The 26,487-nt window shown below is 42.9% G+C and overlaps 1 protein-coding gene across 2 annotated transcripts in view; it reads left to right on the top strand.

Moving 5' to 3' along the window:
- Positions 1–3,854: 3,854 nt before the first annotated feature.
- The window catches only part of UNC5C (unc-5 netrin receptor C), a 245,358-nt gene continuing 222,725 nt past the window's right edge, over positions 3,855–26,487 (top strand). For both annotated transcript variants that reach the window (XM_053940586.1, XM_053940585.1), the window contains exon 1: positions 3,855–3,978. In XM_053940586.1, the coding sequence (XP_053796561.1) occupies positions 3,855–3,978 (124 nt within the window). The remainder of the gene's footprint in view (positions 3,979–26,487) is intronic.

Here is a 26,487-nt window from a genome sequence, read left to right as displayed (position 1 = left end):
AGATTGGAATGGACTGCCCAGGGAGATGGTGGAATCATCATCATCCTTGATGGTGCTCAAGAAAATGACTGAACATGGCATTTAGTGCCGTGGTCTAGTTGACAAGTTGGTGAAAAGGTTTAGACTCAATGACCTGGGAGGTCTTTTACTACCCAATTGCTTCTGTGATTGCTTTAGTGCAACTCCAGATGCTTGGCCAACAAAATACACTAAAGTCAAATTTACCAGTACACAAGTTACACAACAATTTTTAAATGTTACCCTAGGTTTTGTAATTGTCTATTAGGGGTATCTAATTTAGAGTTGAGATTTCTTGACCTTACCTGAAAAACTAAGGCAATACCTGTTAGTCTGCGAAAGCCACTTTCCAATGCAAACTCTCTGACACTTGATATTTCTGTCCAAGTGTGAAAATTGGAGATTGATACTTGCTTCAGATGAGTTTATGAAGGGTATGGAGTGATTTTTTAGGACATTGAAGGTGACAAAGTGTTTGACTTACATTACAGGTAATGTCACAAACTTTTCAGACAGGGTGGAAAATACCTTCCCAGCCAGGTTGTATTAGGGAAACAAAACAACTGCTTTTGGAATAAACCCAGGCAATTTGCACTTTCTAATCCCAAAACTCTGAATTACCTCAGTCTTTTATCTCCATGTCAAATCTGAAATTTATTAAGCTGGAATAATAATTCTGTTTATCTCAGAGGGAGAAAAATAAAGAGCCCTTGGACAGACTTGCTCCTGAATAGGGAAAATCCAGTGTGGTGGTATTAGGGATGGCCAGACATGTGTCATTTGTCAGAGTATATTGGATTTCTGAGAAAGCTCAGTGATGCAGACACATGGAGCATCCTTGGATGCCCTTTCTTACACATAATGGAGCATGGAAAGATTTGAAAACACGTTTCCCAGATAAGACCCCTATGTAGTTATTGGTTGCTGTTGTTTGAGTCAATTTCTCCAGGCCAAGGTATATCCACTTGCAGTAAAAAGTGATTCCTCAACACCTCAGGCTGCAGTACCTTTGCCCCTCCATTGTCCACCACACCTTGGGTACTGGGAAAAGACTTATTTTCTTCCCAAGCTGAGGGCTTGTGGTCCCTCACTTCTTGTGAGGTCACTTCTTGTGAGGCACCACTTCTTGTGGTGCCATCACTTCTGTCACAGCTGTAAACCTTGCACCTACTCCAGGGCAGAGAGGCTGACAGGTTGGCAGCCACCAGGGATCCCCAGGCAGGGCTGCAGGGACATCATCTTGAAACTGGGATGGACTTATTTAATGAGGTCACTGAGCTACTAACTAGAAACTAAGCCTGGAACTATAGGTATTACTCCTGGGAGGCCCCAAAACATCAAAAATAAATTAACTCTGATTAATGGAGAAGCAAGCCCTCCCTTTCTTTTCCCTTGTGGCAAGAGATGTGCTCATCAGCTGGTGCTGCAACAAATGCATCTTCTACATGTGATATCCTTCAGGGATGTCCTTCAGGGGTCTCTTTTCCTGCCTCTGAAAAGTTTTCCCTGGAACAGGGGAACCAGTAAGTACCCAAAAAACGAGAGATGTTCCCATTTCAGAAGGTTAGGGTAAAACAGGCAAATAAATATCATACACAGGGACATGTTCTGTTGACTATCATGCTAGGGAGCATGAAGTCAGGGATTGCTCTGGGGAGCATCTGCAATCAAAAAAACTCCTGCTCAGGACTCACATTCTCCTTTGAACATGGTTAAAAGTTGAAAGTTTCCTTTTTACCACTTACACAGCCTCAGAAACTTAAATCACAGATTTTGGTGGAGCCTTAATATTTCCTAGCCTGTGCTGTATTGTTTGAAGCAGATGGGACTCGCCCCCTTAAAAGATGTAGAACAGAGAGGAGATGGAGAGATGGAGTGCTCCAGCTGGAGAGAATCACTGAGAGTTACTGGGTAAAAACCAGCCTGTTGGGCTTGAAACACAGCCTACTTGGGGCACCTTCCAGGCGTGCCCAGAACAAAAACTGCCCCTTTTCCATGCTCTTAGCCTGTACCAAAAAAAAAACCCCAAAACCCAAAAAAAAAAAAAAAACCAAGAAAACAAAACAAAAAACCCAAACAAAACAAAACAAAAAAACCCCAAAAAACAAAAAAAAAAAAAAAAAAACAAAAAAAAAACCAAAAAAACAACAACAACACAAAAAAACAGACAAACAAACTATGAAAACCCAAAACAAAGCAAAAAAACCAAACCAAACCAAAACAACACCCCCAAAAATTAGGACTTTGCTTTCCTGTCATACTGCAGGTTTACGTCAGCTGTTGTCGAGGAGAAAACACTGCTGCCCCGCCACATCCTGAAATAGGAACAGTCTGGGTAATTCCCTGGGAAGGATATTAAAGCCAGGAGGCAGGTGGGACAGAGCCTCCCTGGGGGCAGACAGCTCCAGCGGCCCCAGGAAACCCTCTTGCAGCATTAGCAAGGCGGGTAACTTGTTTTCCTGTGTGGGACAGGGAGGGGAAGGCAAAGCCAGAGTGACTGGGAAGATCCCAGCCACGCCTCCCAGGAGAGGAGTGCTCCTTGCCTCGCACGCTTGGGGGAGCCCGGCTTGGGGGAACTTCTGGGCTGGAGAAAATAAGGCTCTCTGGAGTACCGTGGTGTGGGGAGAATTCCGGGGCTACAGCCCCTGGCATTGACACAGGTGGTGTGTGAGGTGTTGGGTCTGCTCATGACAGCCTGCCTTGGCTCTCTAAAGGGAAGGACAACTTAGAAAAGAAAAGAAAACGCAAAACCGAAAACGCAAAACCAAAAATGCACCAACCAAACCAACCACAGAAAAAACTCAAACAAACAAACAAACAAAAAAGCCATAGAAAGCAGCAGTAAAACCCGACCAAGCCCTGGTTGAGCAGTGAACCTGAGATGTGGACACTGCTATCCTTCTCAGTAAGATTTGGGGGGCCAGGGGCAGCTTTTGGGGGTGCAAGGCTGGAAAGATAAGGGCTGGAAGGATAAGGGCTGGAAGGGAGTGACCCCAGCCTTAGGAGAGATGCCCTAGAGGGCAGATGGGGAGATGCTCCCCGGGGGTGGTGGGTTCTCCAATAGCTCTCCCGGTGCGATCTCCCCCTGCCCTGCTGCTTGTGGGAGCAGACTAGTACCCCCCCTCCGGCATAGGGCTCCCCGATCCTGCATTTGATGGCTCCCTAAAGATGGTCCTGATCGCCCAGAGTCCTGAAGGTGTGTGCGGGGGTATCAGGCCCACGGGGACAGTCTGGGGATGCGAAAGCCACGGGTGTCGTGGGGTCCGGCCAGCGCAGCCCTGGCTCCGGCTCCTGCTGCCGGCTGCCGTGCCCAGGTGTGCCGGGGCGGGGGTGCGAGCGTGTGCTGGTGCGTGTGCGGGCGCGCACGTGTGCGCACCAACATCTGCGTGCGCCTGTGCCCGCGGCTGTGCGCGCAGGGGGCGCGGGCGGAGGAGGCGAAAGGGGGCCGGTTCTGCTGCGGGTGGGTCCCAGCCTCCCCCGCCCCCTTCCCTCTGGGTCTGCTCCTCGCTCCGGCTCGCATTCTATCGCAGGCGGCCGGCGCAGCCCCCTCTCCCCAGCCCCGGCCCCGGCCCCCGCCCACCCCCGGGGTGGAGGCAGCCGCGCCGAGCCGCCCGCGGGAAGAAAGCAGAGGTCCGCCGGCTCCGCGCCCCTCCGCGGGGCCATGCAGCGCCTCTGCCCGCCCGGTCCGAGCGCAGCCCCTCGCCCCGCCGCCCTCCGCGCAGCCTGAGCGCCTGGCGGGGGCTCCGCGCCGCTCCGCGCCCGGAGGTGGGACGGGGCCGGCACAGGCGGCACAGGAAAGCTCCGCAGCTCCGCGAGACTGCCCCGCTGCCCCGGCCATGGGGAAGGGGCTGGAGGGGACAGCAGCCCGCTGCGGGCTGGGACTGGGATACCTGCTGCAGACGGTGGTGCTCCCCGCCCTGGCCGTCCTGGGGGCCAGCCGCCCCGGCTCCGCGGCGCAAGGTAAGGCGATGGATGGATGCGTGGATGGATGCGTGGATGGATGGATGGATGGATGGATGGATGGATGGATGGATGGATGGATGGATGGATGGATGGATGGATGGATGGAGAGGGGTTGGGGCATCCTCCGCGTGCGGGTTGGAAATGCGAATTTATGCCGTGATTATATTTTTTACAGTGTTTGTGTGTGCAAACAGTGCAATCGCCCGCATGCACGACCCCCGCCGGGGTCTGGAGGGTCCGGTCGTACCTGCCGGGTCGAGTCTATAGGTGCTGAGCCTGGCCGGACAGGCGTTTGCCTGGACTCCGTCCTCAAATGAGGCACTGGGAGCAGAGGGGAAGTTCGGGCTGAAGGAGCCCCTCTCTCCGGGGCGGGAGAGCCCGCCGGTCTGCCCCGGAGGGCTGGCAAGGTGCATGGGAAAGGCAGGTGCGGGGCTGGTGTCCCTCCGCAGCGGCAAAACCGTACCTTGGAGCTCTACAATCGACGGTCAGTCTTGAACCCCCCCAATGCCGCCCAGCGCCCTCCTTCTTCCTGCCTAAAACATGATACACCCGAAGGGAGTCACACTCTTTCTGTGTTTATGTTTTGAGATTTTGTTGCCTCTCCCGTGTCGGGGATTCTGGAGTACATCTCGATCTGCCTTCCCGGTAGCCCTTGTATAAATTCCCCTTTCTAAGTGGCAACGTATTGCTTCTCAGTGCGTGTTTAGGGGTGTTTGAGAACATCACAAAGAGCCCTGGCTCCGTGTGGCACCCACCCGGCTGACAGCCACAGCAGGAGGCTTTTTCTCCTGTGAGCTGATGCTGGACAAACTTTCTCGGTGCTTCTCTTCTTTCTTTCCAGGAGTTAGACCTACTGTGGAAATGTGTTGCTTTTGTGGAACACAGGAGAGATAAAGAGACCTTGCTGTTGCATGTGGGCAGAGCTGCACAAAGCAAAGATGTGCGGGTTGGTTAACGCAGTTGGAAATCTCAGTTATATGATTAACAAGAGAAAAGGAATTTTAGATGCTTCTTACTTTGTTTATTTTCCACATGTATGTAGCCACGAAGTAATAACATGCACCAGACTTTTGATTTGAAGTTATAATGCAATATTTTTTGAATACTTAATTTTCCCCACATCATGTCTGTGGAGAGGCACTCGTGAAAACTGCACAGATCTGACCCTGTGCTCTCACCCAGCCATTACAAAGTGCACTCCTCTGTGGCCTTTTTGACAGGAGAGCAGTGATGGTTGTTCTGATTCCTGGTGCCCCTGGCAGGCTTTCTGTGGGTTCTCCCAGGCACGGAGCTGGAGGTTTGCTGCTGGTGGGCTGGGTGTACTGATCACCATGTCTGTACATGTAACAGTGCTAATCTATTTCCTGCTGCTACTTACTCCATCCCCTCAGAGTCATGTTCCCTTGCTCATTTATTTCACAGGAAGATCAGAAATCTGGCCATGAAAAGGGGGTGGCAGAGAACGAGAGTACAAAAATCCCTTATGCATCGTGGCATGTTTCATCTGTGTCTTCCATATCGTTTCCTTTCATTGGTTGGTTTCATGTTCACGATAAGACAGGTTTGATATTTTGTATTTAGAGGTTTTAGTAGTACCATATGGGTGTGGACCTACATGTCAGGGGGTATCTATCAGTCTGTGTTGATATAGATATATCTTGTCAGAGGGTGTTGGAGAAGAAAGCTCCCCTCAGACAGTTGAACCTGGAGTGGAAAGGATCCTGCTGGCTCTGCTGGCAGGACACAGGAGTTTCACATGACAGATGGCCTGAAGAGGGAAGAGAGGACCCCCTGCGTTCGGCTGTTCCAGAGCGCTCCTCTCAGTGCCACAGGGCTCATATCTCACGCTCCCGGATGGTTCCTCCTTTCCACGCTTATGCTCTGTGACACAATGCTGTGTGACAGAAATGCCATGAGGGGAGAGGAGCCAGGCCCCCTGTTCCTATGCTGCAAAGGGCAACGCACGTGTGGGACCTGCCACAGAACACAGGTGTGCTCACCTACCCAGAGAGGGATGGAGAGCTCTTCAGCAACACTCCCCAATGTGTGATAAACTTCCACAACAGACTGAAAAATCCAGGGAATCTGTTTGGGTTATAGCTTTTTGTCTTGGACTTTTTTTTTTTTTTCCATTAATACTTTTATTTTTATTGCTAGGACCAGGCAGATAATTTGGGTGTATACCTGGTTTTGGCATCTTTCCCAAAGCAAAGGAATTTTCTGATTGGTGTGTGCAGTGGAGATCTTAGTGTGTGTGTACACGGTGCTTCAGTGAGGCAATGAATCAACAGTTTAACTATGCCCTCTTCAGGAAGTTTCCTCATCATATAGCACTGGGCAAAGTTTTCCCTCTATTCTGTATATACATTTCAAAAACATACATGTTTCATGTCAATTCCCCAGCTATCTTTAGCTTTTGAAGCAGGCTGAGAAAGCAATGAGCGTTGCTGGGACTTGTGCTTTCATACCTTCCTTTTCCATTGCCTTGTAGAAGATGAATTTATTAACTGAGGGGTTGGTGGACCGACCCCCCCTCCCTCACTCCCTGGCACGTTCATTATCACTGCATCTCGGCGTCCTCCTGTGAGCTTCTCAGCAGACCTAAATACACTTTTTGTTTTATGAGTATTTCTTATCTTCTTATCTGAAGTTGTCTGCATATTTTTCCGCTGTTATCAGGGGAGAACAGGAAATGGCAGCAATGGTAGAGACAGCCCTTCATTCTCAAAGCGGTGTGAATAGGGTCAGAGTGATTATCAAGCCAGAATCAACTGTGACCTGGCATTTACTATACCTCTATGATAAGCTACATCAGAATGAGAATTCAAATGCCCCAAACTGTGCCCCTGCTGGGCATTATAGTGCCATCTCCATAAGAGCAACTTTTCCTTTGGCTCTTCAGTCAGCAGAGACTGGGTTTCAGCTGTTGTGCTCCCCTACAGCCTCCACACTTCCTGCCTCCCAAACTGTTATCCACTTATCCTGTGGCTCCCACCTTTTTGTTGTGTAGCTGGGATGAAAGGGAGGGTCAGGCTATCTATCCGTAGTGACAGGCATGGTTCAGACAGCTTTTGGGGTTTATAATGATGGTGTAAAAGATGGTAGAAAAGCTAAATGGACTACATATTAATGAGGTTGTGTTTCATTTGTTCCTTTGCAATAAAAGAGTGCATTTTTCATGCTTAACCCCTCAAACTAATTAAATCAAAGTGATAATTTAAAAAGAAAACTGTAAAAGAGCCATATGTGCAGATATTTGTCTTGCCCCAGCATGGTCTGTATTAGCAACAGCAGCAGTTTGAAAATGCTTAGTGCAGAAAAAGTGAACTATAACATGTGAATGTACTAACCTTTTGGGGATGCATTTCCTAATGAAATACCTAAACACATCTTGTTGAAAAAAGGTGGGGAAAGGACTTAATTATCTTGATGCATCAGTAGACCTCTTGTACTTGATCATGCGGGTGTAATATTTGTATTAATAAAGCAAGAGCTAAGTAGTATTTTGTTGTGAATAGATAAGGCCCTTTGGAACCTTAACCTGTTTTAAAGCGATGCACTGTGGTAGATTTCAATGATGCTGACAAGTTTGAGCTGGATGTGGTAGCCTCTACTTGTTCTGAGTAGCATTGTAGTACTGCAGTACTCTGTTGGAAGCAAAGCAGCCACTGTTTCCTTTGCTGACAGAGATGGAGTTTAAGCAGGATTAAAATTAAATGGATGAATCTCTCTTCTTCCTCTGGGTCCAGGCTCTAGCAGCTGGTTGCAAGAGTTATGGAAAAAATATACAGATCACATACAGGCTCCTCCTGATGGGTCTTCAGCATTACTGTCAGTGTTGTTTATTCCTCTGTACAGTAAGAATGCCAGAGTGCATCTAAACATTTCCACAGTTGTTGTGCATGTTTGCACTTAATCACTTTACATGGATCATTCACCACACAACTTTAATTTTCTTTGGTAATGGTCTTAAACCCCAGTTATTCACTATATTTTGGGACTAGCTTTGTGTATGACATCCAAATTCAGAAACAGGAAACAGCCTTAACCAAATTAAAAAGATTTTCCTAATTTCATTTTCCAAATACAGTACATCTGAAAACAGGAATACAACTCTGTGCCAAGGCCAGGAAAATCAGTTCCATAGCTGGTCTGTGCAGCAGGAAAGGAGAAAATGTGGGCTATATTTTTTAGACATTTCCAGGTAAATAGCTTTATTGTTGTGCAAGTAGAAGAGAGTTGTTTTGAGGCCTACCCAGTTCAGGTGAATAGGATACGAAGCAAATCAGTTCCTATGGAAAATAAGAGAAGCCCAGGCTGAGAAGGACAACAACTGACTGTTTCTGTACGGTATATGACTAGAATTTTGTGCGTAAGCAGAATATAGAGGAGAGTTATACTTCAAAAAGCAAAGCTACATTTATGTCATGCTATCAGCAAAACAACCTTGTAACCTGTTTTATAGTGTATGGCTGTATTTCTTGATTTCTGGTTCTTTCTGGATTTTATATCACTGGGCTTTCAAGGAATCTATTCTGGATAATTTTTCTACAAAAAGGCAAGAAAACTACTTTTACAGTGCATCAGAAAAATATGTTTGAATTGCTGGTGCAAAAGGGAGTTCCTGGGTAAATTTGCATTGCTTGGACTAGTAAACAGTTTGCTGTGATTTAGTCCAAGAGAATTGGGCTCCATATGAGTCTCAGACTGTTGGTTTGTCATTGACAACATGTTACTGGAGGCTATCTTTGAAACTAAAGTATAATCATGGATGCTCTGCCTATGCAATACATTTCACATAACTGTCTATATGTCCCTTTAGGAAAAAATGTCATTGTCTTTATTCTCTTTAGGGTGGGGAGAGGGCTGTGCTGGTTTGTGAAGTGCACATCTCGTTAGCCACCCAGTGGAGGTATTCAAGTCTAGCAGGCAGCGATCTTGGCAGCGGTGCCAGTGAAGCAGTAATTACAGAGTCTGTCATTTGCATTAGCCGGCTCTGCTGCGCATTCGGCTCCGAGGTACAAAACAGCTTCTCAAGTACGAGTCAAGAATCAAAGGAAAGGAGTAAGAGACGAGCTGTGGTTTTCCAGTTGGCCATAACCTCCATCAGCACAGTGTCAGGATAATGTTGTGCAGAGGCACAGTTCAGTGCCGGCTGTTTCCAAGGACTGAAGGAACGGTGGTGTTTTAAGTGATTTATTGTGTGTGCTCAGTAGAGTCCAGTCTCAGGAGCAGGCGCCCCTAGATCTTTCCATCATAACATTATCCAAGAGGCAATCTGAAGGAAATGTTATCAAGTCTTCTAGGAGGCAAGCTGTATTCCAAGAAACACTTAATTTGCATCATTTGCAAGCAAGCATTTGAAATTATGCTAAAAAGGGAAATGGTTATAAAGAACTTTACACAGAATAAATAGGAACAACAAAATTCCCCTTGATTTTGAGCATATTTCATTCCCCTGTGTTTAAATTAATGGGGTCATCTGTAGGTACTCCAGCCCCCAGTTCCACTGCTGTGGTGGAGAGATGATTTATTGAGTACTGTTGTTGGGTTTGTGATAGGTTTTGTTAAATATTTTACAGAAGATCCAGTGTGGCTATTGTATTTAGATTTATCTTTCTGGTGTGAGGATGTAGCATAAAACTGTGTGCACACTAGCTGGGGGAGCTAAAGGAAAGCCCCAAACTGTAGCTGTGTTACAGTTGTTTTCCTCAAGGCTGGCTCTGCTTGTACAAACAACATGCACAAGTGAGGTGAAGTGAGTGGGAGCAGTGGGCAGGAGCTGCCAGAGATTTTCCCAGCTCTCAGTAACCTCAGAAATGCTTGTATATTGCTTTCTCCCTAGGTAGTCATCACTAGAACAACTTCCTGTTTGCTTTTATGACTCCATCCCAAATCACATGGACATTAAGCAGGAAATATGGGATTTCCTCCCAAGTCATCAAACGCCAGGATCTGGGGAGGCCCTTTATAGCCTGGCACGTTATCTAAAAGTTTGGGCAGGGGAGAAAGAGTTGCAAAAACAGTCTCACTTAGAAGTACCCTTTTTATCAGCATGGAAAATCTAGGGGGAAACAAAGGAGAAAAAAAGATTCCTTTTTGCTTATTTGCTCAGGAGAGGTTGGAAAAAAAAGGAAGAAATCTTAATCAAAACCAGAAAAGACTCAGTTGTTTTAGAGAAAAGGTCAATAAAACCCTGATTATTTACACCACTGTCCAAACTATTCGTATTTATGCTCTCTGAAGATGTTAGGTGTTCAGTGAAAATTAATTTAAGAAGTTGTGAAGTCTTCTGAAAGCAACATTTTTTATTTCCATTTACATTTTTCCATGTATTTCAACCAGCCTAGTGAAAAAAAACTCACTGTTAGACTTCATTTACAGTCCTGGTTAGCACTGGTTAAGGCATATATTTACAGTGCTCTCTAGATCTTACTGTTTTGGATGTGGGTTTTTTTGTGGGTTTTTGGTTTGTGGTTTTTTTGGGTTGTGGTTTTTTTTTTGGTTTGTTTTTTTTTTTTTTTTTTTTTTTTTGTTGTTGTTGTTGTTTTTTTTTTTTTTTTTTTTTTGGTAAATCACACTGATTTTACTGGGATGCAGATTGAGATGGAGACCCAGATTCTCAGTGGTGCCAGACATGCCCTTATTTCCACCAGGGAGTGTCAGGCAATGCTGAATTTAAGTACCTTTGCTGCACCCTGAATACGAGCAGTGCTGCTCTAGCTTGCATGGCAGCCCAACAGTCCCATCAAGGCAGGGACACCTCCCCTGTCAGTTTGTGATGCTGCAGTGCCTCAGCACCTCCTGAAATTCTCACTTTCCTTTGTTGTGAGTCCTACACAGGCAGGACAGGAGAGGCACCCAAAAAGCTGTGCATGCTTGTCTCGGTGATACCTCTTGTGGGGAATATCTGCAGTTCTATGTGCTTGTGTTGCTGGACAAAACGGGAAGTTCTTATTTGTAGCATTGCCTTAGTTATTCAATCTCTGTTTTGCTGGATTTGGAAACTTGCTGTATTTATCTCTGTTTGGTGGAGAGGTCTAGGGGGAATTGCCTAAGTGTGCAGAGCAAATGTGTAAGGGAAACCAAAATATGAGCTCAAGCTTTCTGAGTAGCCAAGACTCTGGTGCTGCAGTCCATTCTTTTTGTTTGAATAAAAAGGGGATGCTACAGAGGGAATGCTACATTGAGAAGGCTCTCAGGTACCTTCTCAGTGTTGAATTTCTTGAGTGTCACTGATGGTTTCTTTATATCTGCTGTAATCTAGAAATATGTATAAAAGGATGGTGTGGGTTAGGAATGGTACTCCTCAGTTTAGTATCTCCCACTGGGCCCCTCGAAACCATGTGATCCCCACTCTTTCCCTCCTCCGTTCCCCCCTCCCCTGAGGTGGGATGGTGAATTGGAGGCACAAATTGTAAAGATCATGGGTTGAGCTAAGAACAATTTGCTGGGAACAGCAGTTAGATAGGAAAATGTACAGCAACAATACTGATGACAGAAGGTGCGAGAAAGAGGCGCATGATTCACATGGAAACTCCCTGACCACAGCAATGTCTCACCCTCCCTCTACCACACCACCCAGACTTGGAAGAGAGCCCTTCACCTCATCCCTGGAAAATGAAATGAGTTGGTACAGTATAATCTCCGGGTCCTAGCCATGCCCTCTCCTGCCTACTGCAAAAATTAACTATGTGCTGGCCAGAACCAGAACAAAGGAACAGGAGAAAGTATATGCTGTTGCCCAGGAACAGGGATGCTTCCTAAAAACTCTGACTCTCTGGTGGCAGGCAGTTTGGAAGGATTTGCTTTGCCCAGTGCAATCCACAGTGTTATCTCAAATTTGGAAGGAGGAAGAACAGATCCAGGGCATGGCTGCAGCACTGTTGTAAAAGGAATAAGGATCACTGTCCTGGGCTCTTTTGTTTCGTTTGGGTTTAATCTGCAGTCCAGGACTATGTTATTCAACTGTACTTCATTCATCTGAATGAATGACTTACACTCCAGAGGACCTGTTGCCTTATAAGTTATAAAAGCTATGAGGTTGCCTAGGCAATTAAATCAGTATCTTTTTTTCTCTTGTTGAAGGAACATTTTCAACAGTAATGCTAAGGAGCTCAGATAGATTTTACTGGCCTGGCAACAGCTGAGCATTTTCTTGTTAGGTAGCTTTTGCCAATCCCTTTTTAGTTATTTTCAAGAAGCAAAGTAGCTTTATTTCTTAGTCTTATATTGAGTGAGAGGTTGAAATGTTAATCTCAGTGGATTAGTGGTGTATCCTTTGAGAAAAAGGAAAGCTTGCGTTCTTCTTGGTCCCCCGAGTGCTGCATGCAATTGTTTGAGAAATCTTGAATTTCATCAGCTAGATACAAGGAAATGTGCAAGTAAACCTTGAATGATCTGTCCAAAGAGGTTGACTTTGTTGCAGCTGTTTTGGAAACTTGTTTGAACTGATAGTTGTTGCCCAGGTGTTTCTTTGCTTGATTTTAGTGCATTTCACATGAGACAGTGAAAAGGGATCACCACAGGATTATTAGTAATTCAGAGCTTCTTGGAGAGCTGTGTTCCAGCCATCAATTTGCTAAAATAATGGCTGGACTATGAATTGCTGCACTTTTATGATATGGTGTATCTGCTGTTTAAATATATCACTTGTCTTATCCACTCCCAGCATATGTGTTTATACTGGAATGTTTACATAGTCAGTGAAAATAATAATACAGTCTCACTGAATGAGGTTAATTGCAATTCAGTCATACTGAAATCAAGAAGTGGGACAGAATGGCAAGAACTTCTGTTCTCATGGGCGCTGGATATACCTACAATGACTAAAGTCAGGCACTTATCAGGAGTAATTCCAAGTACAGATGTGCACACTGCCTTTGTCTGAATGACTTTTCTCTTTCATTAGTGGATCTCTAAGTTTTGCCAGTTGCTCATGGAATCAGCACAGATGTATCCCTCTTACCTTTCCCTTTTCCCACACTTTTGTGCCTGTTGGTATGCTCTGCAGCTCTACACATACAAAAGATGAGTGTGTGTGACTAACAGTGAGTAGCTGGGACTAACAGGCAAACAGTGAGATGTTCAGACTGAAATTTCATGTCTGCACTCAGATGAGACTATAGAGAAATCTCAGCTGCATGATCCTCTATTAATAGGATAAAACTCTCTGCTGCTTTCAACTAGAAAGAGAGAAAGTTTCCTCTGTTAAGCTTGCCCACTTAATCTGAAAATCAGGAATCATTTTGGAAACTAGAACTCTGTCTGGTTAAGGAAGGGATCTGTAATTACATGGGGAAGACTCTGCCCTTCTATGAGTGCTGTTCACAGAAAATCTTGCTGAATTGTCTTATGAAGTACTTGTATTCCTTGCTCAAAGGTTTTTGGCCCCAAAGCTGCACTATTTTTTGACAAATCATCATCCCCATTACAAATTCTTTTCATGCAGACATTCCAAACCTAGCTTGAGGGGCTTCCTTTCTGCTTCCTCACCAGTTTTTGAAGGTAAGGGAAACTTTTTTGGTCTCTTGCTCAAACAAAATTCAGCAATCTTCTTATGCAGCAGATCTCTGCTGGCAAGAATAGAACTGTGGGTTTTCCTTCTCTTCATCATGCAAAATAGCTGTACTGTAGCAAATAGGAAGTTCCTAATTTCTTGCTTCCTAAGTAACTAGAAAGTTTGTAGCTAGAAAGTTCAATACTGGGACCTGTCAGTTTCACTGTCAGTTTCATTTTGTTATTTTTTTAGATGTCTAATGTTTATACCAAAGATAAATTTGTTTGGTACAAGGCCAGGTTAGGACCACCACCAAATGTAGCTCCATTAATTTCAGAGCCAGCACATGCCAGAAGCGGATCTGCTTCTGTGTTAAAAATGTGTTGACACAGTAGAGTGAGACTCTAGGATGAACAGTTCTTGATCTCATCTTTTTTCCTTTCCTGACACTGTTTCTTTTTTTCTTTGGTGGTGTTTTGGTGTTGTTTTTTTTTTTTTTTTTTTTTTTTTTTTTTTTTTGTGTTTTTTTTTTTTTTTTTTTTTTTTTTTTTTTTGTTTTTGTTTTTGTTTTTTGTTTTTTTTTTTTTTTGTTTTTTTTTTTTTTTTTTTTTTGTGGGTTGTTTTTTTTTTTTAAGCTAAATAATTTGAATAATTTGGAGGCTTTTCATTTCCTTCCATGTAGCAATGTGACTCTTTCCTGTAGAGAGGTTAACATGGTGTCTCACTTGAAAACAATTTGGCAAGATTCTTTCAGGTAGACTTTTCTTTTTGCTTGGCTTTTTGTTACGATATTTTAGATAAGAACACTGACAGCCAAATGTCATCAATGTAGCAGATATCCACGTAAGTATTTATTACACACAAATGTGTGGCAATTTCCTGTCTTAGCAATCATTTTTGAACTAAAGACCTCTGCCACTAAAAGCATGGGCTTCGAAGTTTTAGGTTAGAAGTGCAGCCTGGTAGCTGGTAACAAAAGCAGTTGTTATCCTGGTGCAGGCAGTAGAATGAGAAGTGCCATATGCCATTCATGAGTACTAAAGAAGGCAAAACTGCTCAGCTGCTGACTTTTGTCCTTTGCTTGTCCTGAAGTATATCTGTATGAATCTTTTCCTTCCCTCCACCCCCCAAAGTTATATATTAATTCCTTGTAGTAAACATGGCTATTACATAAAACTTTCCAAATATGGAAAAAAAAAAAAAGCCTATTTTAATTACTTACTTTATAAACTTTTCTATCATTTTGTGGTCTCAAGAGTAAAGTTTTAGATTTGCATTTATGAGAAACATTTGCAAAGAAAATGAATTTAAGTGGCAAAGCGACTTTGTGTGGAGTATTAATCTGCTTTGTTTTACTGATCAGCTTATTTTACCAGTACTTGGTTTCATTGCCTTTTTTTGTTTAGAGAAATCAATAGATAACGGTATTGTGATCAAATTTACTTTATGTCTGATTATTTTCACTGGATTGCTTGGGATTTACTCACTGCAGCAAGGCAAGGAAAATTTGGTCTTTTGTCTTTGAAGTTTTGTATTCAGTGGTACCAATGCAGAACATATTTCATTTGTGGGGGCCAGGCTGAGGTTAAGTTGGTTTTAAAGATAACAGTAGATTCCTGCGTCCTTGCATTTGTTTTGTATTTGGTGACAGTCACTAAATCAGGGGAAGGAATGTTCAAACAACACACTTGAGGAAAAGTGATTGTTATAGAAAGGGCCCATTCCTGCTAATAGCCAGTAACTGCACACAACCCCACTGACATTAAAAGTCCATTAGCTAAGCCAAGTTTAAACACCAGCTGATGCTATGTCAGCTAGATGTATATTGGAATTTTTCATGTAACACAGCAATAGCACTTCTGTACTTTTCCTATAACTATGAACATTAAGAAAAGCAAATGTCATCTGATAGTAGTAAGATGAAGAGTTCACATTAAAGTAGGCAGAATTGTAATCAAACTGAAGTCACCATCTGGTTGCATTAATGAGAAACAAAAATGGATACAAGAAAAGCAGGGAGTGTCAGGTTTCTGAATTAAAGCTAGATTAACAAATGTAGTGCACAGGCTTCTGTAATACGGGATAAACACAGAGCTGCTTATCTGCTTGGTTTTTTATCAGTAAATAAAATATAACCTTGTTTGAGAAGTTTATACTAAAGTCTGTAAGAGGCATTCTCATGTGGAGCACTGGGTTGCCATGGATAAGAGGTTGTTTCCTGGCTATTTAGGAAATATGTCTCATTACAGCAGTATGAAGCCCTTTAAATGTGTCAAGATAGTGTTTGTATCCTATGGTCTGAAATTCTAGTTAACCAGTGGCACAGCAAATAGCATTCACTCATCTCTGTGTATCAAAAAACGGGTTGAAAATTGTGGTGAAAAAAACAGTGTGTGCGCTTGGTATTGAGAAGTGTTACAGGTGAGGCGCTTACTGTTTATCTTCAGAAGCAACCAGCAGGCTGAGGTCCCAGTACTGCGGTCTTGGCACTCACAGAAGCACAGTTAACACCTTGTTTGGCAGTGGGTCTAGTTCAGAGAAGTCGCTTTGAAGTCTGGGTTGGAATAGACCTTGTGCTCTAAAGCCGTTGTGGAGACAGGCAAGGGGTGACTTAATTAGTTAATGTGAGAGCTGGAGCAGGGGGGGTAATTAGTCACTCACTGACATGCTCCCAAGTCTGGTGAAGGACTGCTGTAACTTCCTCTGCCTCTGCTGTGTCATTAGCTGTCCATTAGCGAAGCCTTGTGCAAGCAGTGACAGGAGCACAGCTAAAATGCCTGACGTGGGCAGAAAAGCCCATTGCAAATATTCTGTGGATGTATCCCGAGGGCTCCCTTGCACTCTCACCATGCTGTGCTGGTAGTGCAAAACTCTCCGACGTGTCATGGGCCAAGCCTGATTGTTTGCGTCTTCCTTGCTGGAGGAGCTGACATCAGTAGCGTGCCCAGAGCAGATTGTGTGTTTGCGAACCGTAGGGTTTTAGGAGAGTAATTCAATTGCATTTTTCCCCCTTCTGGAACATAACATGTAAACATATTACTGAACTAAAGCCTGGTTTTAATTACAAGCAGAAACTTTTTCATGTTGACAGATTTTCACATGGAAAGCTTTATTGAAAATGAGAGGAGACCTTTTTGCCATCGTTAGTTCTTGCTGCTTAGTGCTTTTACCAAGTACAGTAAAATACAGTTTATAATTAATTCAAAGCTTATATGGACATGGTTAATATAATTACCAAACAAAATCCTGTTTACTGACATATTGCTTGTGAAACCAGCCTGAATAATCTGGTCTCTGGCACACATAAATCAGGCAGTAATAACAGCTGTAAATATTTCATAATATACTTAGAGTGCTTTGATTTTAATACTGAATCCACTTTTGGGTTTTAAGGATAAAACATAGGTAAAAAATTACTTTTACCATATATTCCTTTCTAAACTCTTGCACTACTTTGCCTGAAAGTTATTTTTAAAAAATCATTATTGTATTTTATTATAAAAAAGTAAATATAGAAACATACATGAGCTGGGATAATTATGTAATTAAATTATGCTGGAGCTAACAAAATGACGCCATTCACATTGGCACAGGACAATTGCTTCAATACAGCCATAAATATTTTTCATTGGAAAAAGAATTGCCGTGCCAGTACTCTGTCTTTCTCAAAATTTTACTATTTTTATCTGTCTGGATGTCTGTGTGTTGTACACTAAGCCTGAAAGACGTGCATAAGGCACTAGGAAGCAGCTGGTTATGCTGTTAATTCAGGTGGCCAGAGGGCTGGAAAACCAAACGTGACCAGGAGCCAGGCTTGTAGTGGACTGCTGGGGGACCTATGATACTGTGTTATACACTGGGCCCCCTCTTTCTAGGGAGGCTTTAAACTGGTATTTAAATAAAAGGAAGAAGATGTGACCAATTATCTGGCTACTGCAGAATATTTGGGCTTCCATGAGGCTACTAAATCCTCTTTGAGAGCTCAAACTGTGTGTGTGGATTGTCCAGTTCAGAAAAGTGCCTCGAAGGTTCAGGAAAAGGCTTATAATTATCACTCAAGTTATTTCAAGTGCACCAAGAGAAGAACTTAAAAAGTAGTTGTGCAAGAGACAACATTTTGCAATTTTTGTTTACTTGGAAATTTTCTTAAACTTCTAAAATAAAATAAGAAACCAAGTAACTAAAGTACTATTTAGAAAGGCAAATTTGTAAACTATCCACTTTGGGAATTATTTTACCCTTGTTCTGCAGTTGGATTCCCCTGCTAAAGTTGACATAAATTTTCAAATGTTTCGGCTGTTGCACTCTCTGAAAAAATCATTAGACTCCAAAACTGTGTGAGGCTCCTCAGGAATGCTGCTCCCTCTAAGCTATAAACCTCTCAAGCTTAGGATCTCACCCCCCAGCAGAATAAAACCACAACTAACAATTGTTATGAGATAGGAAATGGCATTGGGTTATGTCACAGCAGTTCTTATTTTTTCTTCCTGCATCCTTGAGGGAATACACAAAGCCTGTTTGTGTAAAGTGAGCTCCTTGGCCTTGCTCTTAGACGGTCAGTATTTTAAGGTACATCAACATATTTTGATCTTTCTAAAACTACAGGCTGATATGTGTGATCAGCATTAGATGTCCCTGTCATCATCCTACAGGCACCTAGGAATTCCTGGATATGATCTGCAAAGGTGTTTCTGCAAAGTATTTAGCAAGTCACTCTCTCTAGACAGATGAGGGGTTCCTTAATGCAGTACTTTAATTATGGAAAGCTGAAGTCCCAATTCTTAACTTTCTGTAGTATGAGAACTTGCACTGAAGTCTGAGTCATTGCTTGAGAACATTGTAGTGTGTGAACAGTATTAAATTGCTTTGTTGTGTGTATGCACAGGCTGCATCCAGACACTGTCATTGGGAAGTTACTAGTATATATAATTAAGTAACCACAAGGAATTTCTGGACTGAAATAGCTTATGTAAGCCTACGTGTTTCCTTCCCACAAACCCAGCTGAAAGCTTCATGCAAGTAGCTTGCTAAGGAAGTGTCTTTCTGCCCATGAAATATCATTTGGAAAGATCTGCTCACCTGCCAGAGTACAGCGCTTTACCTTGCAACAGTCCAACCTTCAAAAGTTAATTCTTCTGACTGCTGCTGTTTATCAAATGCTGTGTTGTTTCATATTAGATGATGTGACCTTTAGATTTCAGGTGCTGCCATAATTTAATTGACAGCATGAGCCTTCCTGTAGGAGCCTGTTGTTGCTTAACCCAGCAGGTAGCAAACAGCACACAGCCACTGGCTGACTCCATCCCTGGAGTGGGATAGGAGAAGAGAACTGGGCGGAGAGGGGGGAGGAAGTAAAATTCATGGATAGAGATAAAGATGGCTTAATAGGACAGAAAAGGAAGAGAAAATAATAGTAATATTTTCTAACAGCAATAAAAAAATTAGAATATACAAAACAAGTGATGCACAGTGCAATTGTTCACCTGCTAAGTGATGTCCAGATAGTTCCTGTGCAGCAGCCCCTGTCTGGTTTTTCCCCTCACTTGTATACTGATCATAAGAGGATATACTATGGAATAAACCTTTTGGGGTCAGCTGGCCTAGCTGTGTCCTCTCCCAACTTCTTAGGCACCCCCAGCCTCCTGGCTGGCAGGGTGGGGTGAGAAGCTGAAAAGTCCTTGACTCCGTATAAACACTGCTCACTATAAACACCTGAAACATCACTGTGTTGCCACCATTAGTCTCATCCTAAATCCAAAATGAAGTGCCATACCTGCTACTAGGAAGAAAACTAATTCTATCCCACCTGAAGCCAGGACAGAGCCAAAATTATTAGTGAAAATTTTGCAACACCAGGTTTTCGTGACTCAGGCCAACAGACATGACTTGAGTGTGTGAAGACGAAGTAGTTGTGGCAGTGTAGGTCTGGAGTTCAGGAGGCCAAGGGTGTTTTCATTAGAGAGGAAATGGAGACCAGCTGCTTTATTTATGCTTATAAATATATATTGTTATTTAGGTACACAGGTAAATTGTGTGTTCTGCTTAGCCACATCTGTTCCAAATAAATTTCAGCCTACAGGCTCTAGGTCTTGAAACTTTTGATTATGCTCAGAATGGTGAACTAAGTAGAAGAGCTGGCCTTCACAAATTATGCTTGCAGCTGAACCTCTCAGTTTGTGTAAACCAACACAGCGTCTGGAGTTCAGTGCCTCGGTTCTGCTCCAGCTGAGGGCTGTTAACATCAGGGTTTCTGTAAGACTCTTTCCTGGAGGAGAGATTTCTATCTGGTCTGTTTGGACAGAAAAAATTTCCATGACTCTAAGAATGCTTTTAAAAGAACTGGTGAGAAAAGGGAGCAGATGCTGCAAAGTACATCAGAGAGCAGTCCCAGTGTTAACAAAGAGATTATTTACCACTATAATGAGGAGGAAAATGTTTGTATCTTTACAAGATCTTGTCCCACTTATGAGACCCTAAAGAAAAGATAGGCATCTAGAAGGGCAATTATTGGTTAAAATGCTGGTTTATGAGTACAAATTAGTTTGAAACTTTTTATTAAAAAAAAAAAATCTTCTTTGGAAGTTTTTGCAATTGCCCATTATCCCACTAATGCAAAGCCTCTTCAAAGACTTAGTAGTTAAAATGAAGAGGCTGTATGTTCACATTGTCCCAACTCTCTGCAGTTTTTTGTTCTCAGAACAGCACCCTACTTCTGAACAAAACCTGAGGTTAATTTTTCTGTGTACCATCAAGACCATCTTCCTTGCTATGGCAATGACTGATCACTTCTGATCATCTTAAGGGGTATTTACAGAAACAGAAATAAAACTTGATTGTCCTCATTGTCTTCTGTCAAAGAAGACAATGGAAAATTAAAACAGGAAAAAATGAACCTGCTATGATTAATGATTTCAAATATTAGTAATAGTAGAAAACACACATTTCTTTGTAGAGTTAAGAGTTTTGAATTCACTGCAGGCTTTATCATTTTCCTGGGTGGTAAGACAAATACTGCACTGTATAAAGAAGTTCAAGCATCTTCTTCCCCCCAAAATACAAGGAATACATGAAACATTCTTTTTTCTTTCATGAAAATTTGGGATGGGAACAAACCTGTGGGATTTGAGGCTGGAGAAAGGTGGAAGCAGAGGAGTATGTATTCACTAGCCACTTCAAAACCATGAGACAGACACCAACACATGCAGGCAGCCTGTTCAAAGGTCAGGTGTGTTGTGCATGGATACTTGGGTCAAGGAGGAGAAGGCAGTGATAAAGGAGCTGCTGCTCCATTTCGTTAGGACACCAGCATGCACAAAGAGGGCTGCTCTGGCCTAATGGCTGTGAGTGGCCACACAATCATCCCACACCACTAGTTGTTCACAATAGAGTGGACTGAATGTGGCCCTGACATAAGAGGCTTTGGGCTTCCCTGCTTCAGGAATGACCTCAGGATCCTCAGTTCAGTCTGGAAGACTATTCAGAATGAGCTAAGGCAGGCAGGGAGGAAAAACTTGTTGAAAACCAAAAGGAAAGTCACATGAACTTAAGATTTGGTAATTTTTTAAATTAATGAGTCATCATTTATATGAACTGCCTATTATATTGTGGCTAGGAGGTGCATTAAGCAACAGAGATACATTAAAAGAAGAAAAATATTTACTATTGCCACCAGGTTATCTCTTGATGTTGTTGTTTGGTTTGGATTGCTTGTTTGTTTGTTTTTAATGTGAGACTATTCTTTATCCATCTGATAAAACTTGCAGAAGTGGGACGGGGGACTTAGAACAATTTTATGGGTTTATCCATCTAGCCATTAAAAATATATCAGTGGGTCATTATCATGTTTGAATCCAAGAGGACACTGTAAAACCCAAAGGCAATGTAAAGTGGGATCCCACAAGCTGTCTGAGTGAGAAATTTGAAGCAAAAATAGATGGAAAGTATCAGTGAAAAGACCATGGTTTACGCCCTTGGTTTTGAATGCCAGCACTGGTGCCAGGACAGAGCTACCAACTCTCCTGCTGGGATGCTTTAGGAAAATGTCATTTTGGTGTGGTTTCTGGGTATAGTAAGCTGTAAATTACATAAAATGAACTGAAAAAGTCAGTTTAAGCATTGTGGACTTTCATGTGCAAGGAAACATGTCAAAGGAAAATTTGAAGCAAGAATGGGATTAAAGGCACAGTTCTCTATAAATCCTTTCCCTTATAAGCAGACCTATTAACCTTTGAATTGTGACGACACTTCTACAAGGATCTGTGCTTCAGTGTGTGAGTAGTCCCGCACTTCTAATATGCAGCCTTGCAAGGTTGTGTGTAGCCTAAAATGAGTAGTCCCAGCAAAGTTTCCCAATAGGATCAAAAACAGACTCTTAGGAAGGAGTTCAGACCAGAAACATAACTTCTCTGAAGAACTTTTAATCTAAACTCCCTGTTGCAGGAGCTCTTATCAGAGAAGTTTTGACAATGTCTATTGATTAAAATTCTCTTTTGTTGTATCTTAAAGAGTAAATCAAAAGGTCATTTTTATATTGACGTGCAAGGAGTTTTATTGATTCTCTTTTATGAGGCATTAATGAAACCGATAGAAGCCTAACAAGATTGTAGAGTTAACCTTGGCAATATTGCCTGTTCCTTTTACATGTGCAGAAAAGGGAAAGTAGAATGTTCCATTTTGGTGGTTTAAATTATGTGGGAGTGAGTGGATTTTGTGGAATTAAATACCTCTTAGCACAGAAAAGAGAGCATGATGGATGTGTATCTATGCTAACCCGTTCTCTCTGAAATATGCTTAGCAGAAATTTTTTGGGGGGAGCACTTTGTTTTCCTGCCCAATGGTACCACATATTTATCACTATGAAAACATGCAGAGAAGTCAATCACTCACTATGTGTGCCAGAAATGCCTTCCACAGTCACAAAGATGGTATGTCAAAAGTCTGTCTCACTTTAAAAGAACAGGCAGGATTTATTCTGGAAATGTACCAAAATGGACCAATCTGTCTCAAAAATATGAAGCTGGGATCAATTTTGCAAAGTTAAAATAAACACTAGTCACACTTAACCCAGTGTATTGAGCTAGCAGAGGAAGAAATATAAAGAATTGGGGGTATCTATGGATTTGGCTTGGTAGAACATTAAATATGACACATTGGAGTAAAAAGCTATCCACTAACCTAAAAAGTATGCAAAATAAAATTTGGGATGACTTTTTCAGTGCATTGTTCCACTACTTTCTTAAACATATTTTCTTTTTATGCCACTTAATTTAATGAAAGCCATCTTGGCTCAGAAATATAAAGTTCATACCCCTTGAGAAAGGGTGCCTTTACATAGTGAAAGCTCAGAAGCCTTTGAGTGAATGTCATGCATTTTTATTTGCAGTAGGAAAAACGTACTGGAGAGAGGCAAATATAATTATCTCCATTTTAGATGGAAACCAGAGAAGCTGGAGGCAGGACTGGGGAGTGAGCAGATGCAGGAATTCCCCTCTGGTGGGCTCACAGAAAACATGGAAATAATTTGTGGTATGAAAATGGCTGATGGTGGGGTTTGTTTCCATGGAAAGGCTATGGGGAGTGTAGGAACTGGGTGCTGGATTTTTGCACTACAGTCTGATTTGTGTTCAGCTTAAGTGCTGCTGGCCCAGCTCAGCTTTGCCACTCATCCTCACTGGCAGTCAGCAGGATACAGACCAAATTAGGAGTGGGGCTCCTAATGCCCACTTAGAGAAGACCTGTTGTGCTGAGCCACTGGTCCAGCTCCGCCAGTGTCTCTAAGGACCAGTCCTGCCCAATTTGCTCCATGCCATGTGGTTAACTCCAGCCTGCTTGCCCATACGTGTGGTTTAGTGACTCTAATAGGGCCCCCACATAGCTTTTCTGTTTCTCACTCCCTTCATAAAAGCCTCCTTTTCTCCTCACCAGATGGACAAGTCTTCCCAGAGCATTTCCAACACTGTGTTAGCTGTGAAGGTGAGGGGATTCATTTGTGCCACTGCCCCTGTGCCGCATGGAGGCTGCACTCAGGGCAAAGCTGTGCTGGGTTTCATATGAAGCAGCTGTGCTGCAATACTGCATCGTTCAAGTCTGCACAGCTGGAGGTCCCTCATGGTCTTGGTGCAGTTACTCAAGAGAAGTGTCCTCTCTTCACCCCTGTGTCAGGCACCAGTTGTATTTGAAAAGGGCAGAATTGGCTGGAGATGGTGGGTGCTCTGGAGTTGCTGGAGGAGCATTAGATAGGCACATCAAGACTTTGCCTGTGCCCAGAGTGTGAATGGCTTTCCTTTCCAGTTTGGAGCTCTAGTCTGCTTCAGAGCATTACATTATCAGTCCGTAAAGAGATGCATCCCAAAATACAGAACTGGTCTTTGGCTCAGCTCTTGCACTTTTATTAGGTGCCATGAAACTGAGGGCTGGAAGTTGCTGCCTTTCTCAGCACAGGAAACATATACGAGGCAGTTCTCCTTTACATATTTTTTTAAGTCATAGCATGTGTTCTATTTTGTGGTTTATGTTGTGAGTAGTGTCCATTTGGGCTCTGGTTGTTATGAAATTGTGTCTGCACTGGAGGACAGTGGAGACCTGCAGTACATTAGAGTCTCTTTATTTCCTCTGGAAGATGTACCTAGAAAATCCATTAATTGAGTCTCCCTGTGTGAGAGCACCACCAGAAAAGAGCTGGAGTAGCCTTCTGAGATATTGCACAAAAACTTCAGGGTTACCTGAAATGTCTAAAATGCATGCAGGATGTAAGTGAATCCAAGAGGGACAGGCAAATGTTTCCTTTTGTTTTCATGTGTAAAAACCACAAAGAATAGGGGTTTGGTTATTTTCTTTTTAATGGAACATTTTTGTTAAACTTCTTTGCATTTGCACATCAATGCATGAATAGATTTATATCTTTGAAAGTTAAAAACATTTTGATGGCTGCTAATACTTCATTTCTATCCACTTCACATAAGCTGCAGAATTCTTTTTTTTTTATTAATCCAAAGAAGATTTAGGCATAAAGGATGCCAAGAAGTATTTGGATCACGACACCCCAGTAATCATATAAGGAGGAAACACAATTGTATACACTATCGTCAACTGCATCTCTAGGCAGTACATAATCAGGAAAACAGACTCTCCCTCTTTTGTAAAAGAAAATAGTGAAAAAAGGACAGAGAGAGGAAAAAGATGAATGGATGGATACAAACATGAGGAGAGTTAGGATTAAGCAATCCTTTGCAAACATAGTATGTGTTCCAGAAATCCCTGCTTTTTCTTCCTGGTGGTGTGCAATGGCTTTGGTGACCAGGCAGTAGGAGAAGCAGCGCTGAGGTAACTATAAATGCACAATCCAGCTGACACAAGGAATGAGTGCAAGCAAAGCTGTCAGTGCCTCACAGCACCAGTCAAAGGTGCAGCAGTCTGATTAAGAGTCAATTGGCTCCCTGGGCACGACTGGAATTGCTGTCCTGGTGACTCAGCTTCCTTTGTCCCTGAGCCGCACACACCAACCTCTGTGTGCCTGCAGATGAGTGCACCTGTGCCAAACATTTTTGTCAGGTGCTGCTGATGTGTCTGTCAGGAAAGGAAGAGCTGTCAAGGGGCCTTTGCCATGTGTTGCTACCTAGCCCCTCTGGCTTCTGTGGTTTGCCCAGCAGAGTGATTTATGATGTGGAAAAAGGATAACCTATATCAAAGGGGAAAAATAACTACTGACCCAAAGGTGCTGCTCTTAAAGAAGTTTGTGTGGCTTCTTTAAAATGCATTGTGCTTTGATCCCATGGTAGAGTTGGGCAAAACCATGAACTGTTTCTGAAAGCCTTGGCCCTGGTCTCTGGATGGGTTGTACCTTCCCCCTGACTCCACTGACTCCTGCCACTCAGCACTTCCCATCAGTCTGTAACTCCATTAACATTCATCACCTCTTACCTGCAGTTTGGCATTTATTGCTTTATGGAAGTTAAGAAGGGATGACCTTTATTACAATCCTGGCAGTTTTTATCATTCCTTTGATGCTGAGGGCTTCTCTGGACCCCAGGGTAGAACCAGTGACTTCTCCAGGCTAAGTGAGATTTCTGCCTGCTATTGAATTTGAGGATATCTTTGTAACTATCTTGTAATATACCTTTGGGTCCATGTGGGTTTTGGAATCCCAGACGTGATGATTTCCTGCACAGAAACACCACTAGGGTACAGCAGTTTTGGCACCAAATATGCTTTAAGAGGCAAGGCAGATTCCTCCTGAGTTCAGAAGCAGGAGTTTTACAGCCTGGATAAGACATGTCCTAAGCACTCACACTCATTTGACTAGTTTGGGAAGGAAAATGAACTCCCCACAAGTTCAGACAAGAACACAACATATTTTGGACAAATGGACAAAAAAAAAAAACCCACTTACTTTTTAGAAGTGTGGAACTAGAGTTGTTCAGATCACTATTAGCTACAAAATGTGACTTTCTTGCAATGGCTTTTAAAGTATCCTTGGCTTCCTGGTTGTGTTTCACGCTCAGGGCATTTTGCTCAAAAGCATCCCTGCCCACGCATGAATCATTCCCCCTTTTTCCTTTCTCCTACATGTCATTTTGCAGGCTTCATGTAACAATGTGAGTTATGCACAGTCCTCAAGGCACCCTGATGATCAAACCCTGTAAGAACTGTTTCAGGTACTCATTTCTGTCACAACTGTAGAAGTCCTTTTCCTTAATAAGCTGCATGATGCTCCTGGGGAAGGCCAGCTGAGCCCTGCACCTTCTACAGAAGGTCACACAAACCAAAAATCCCTGCTCTGCAGAACAAGTCAGTTCTCTCTTGGTATGGTTCACAGTTCACAACTTTATTTTGCTTTTCAGATGTGGAGGATTGGTTCTCATTGTCACAGTAAAGTGAATTATGTTGCAGTTTTCACTGCAGGGATAGCCTGTGCTAGGCACTTCTGAAACTGCTGGCTGGAGAAATGGGGCTTGCTTTGGGCCAAGATACGGTTGTGGTTTTAGTACGTGGTGTATTTCTGCTGCTTG

This window comes from Vidua chalybeata, chromosome 4, assembly GCF_026979565.1.
Source record: "Vidua chalybeata isolate OUT-0048 chromosome 4, bVidCha1 merged haplotype, whole genome shotgun sequence".
NCBI classification, from domain to species: Eukaryota; Metazoa; Chordata; class Aves; order Passeriformes; family Viduidae; genus Vidua; species Vidua chalybeata.
Note: the sequence above shows the minus strand (reverse complement) of the source record. Positions and strands in the feature narration are given on the sequence as shown.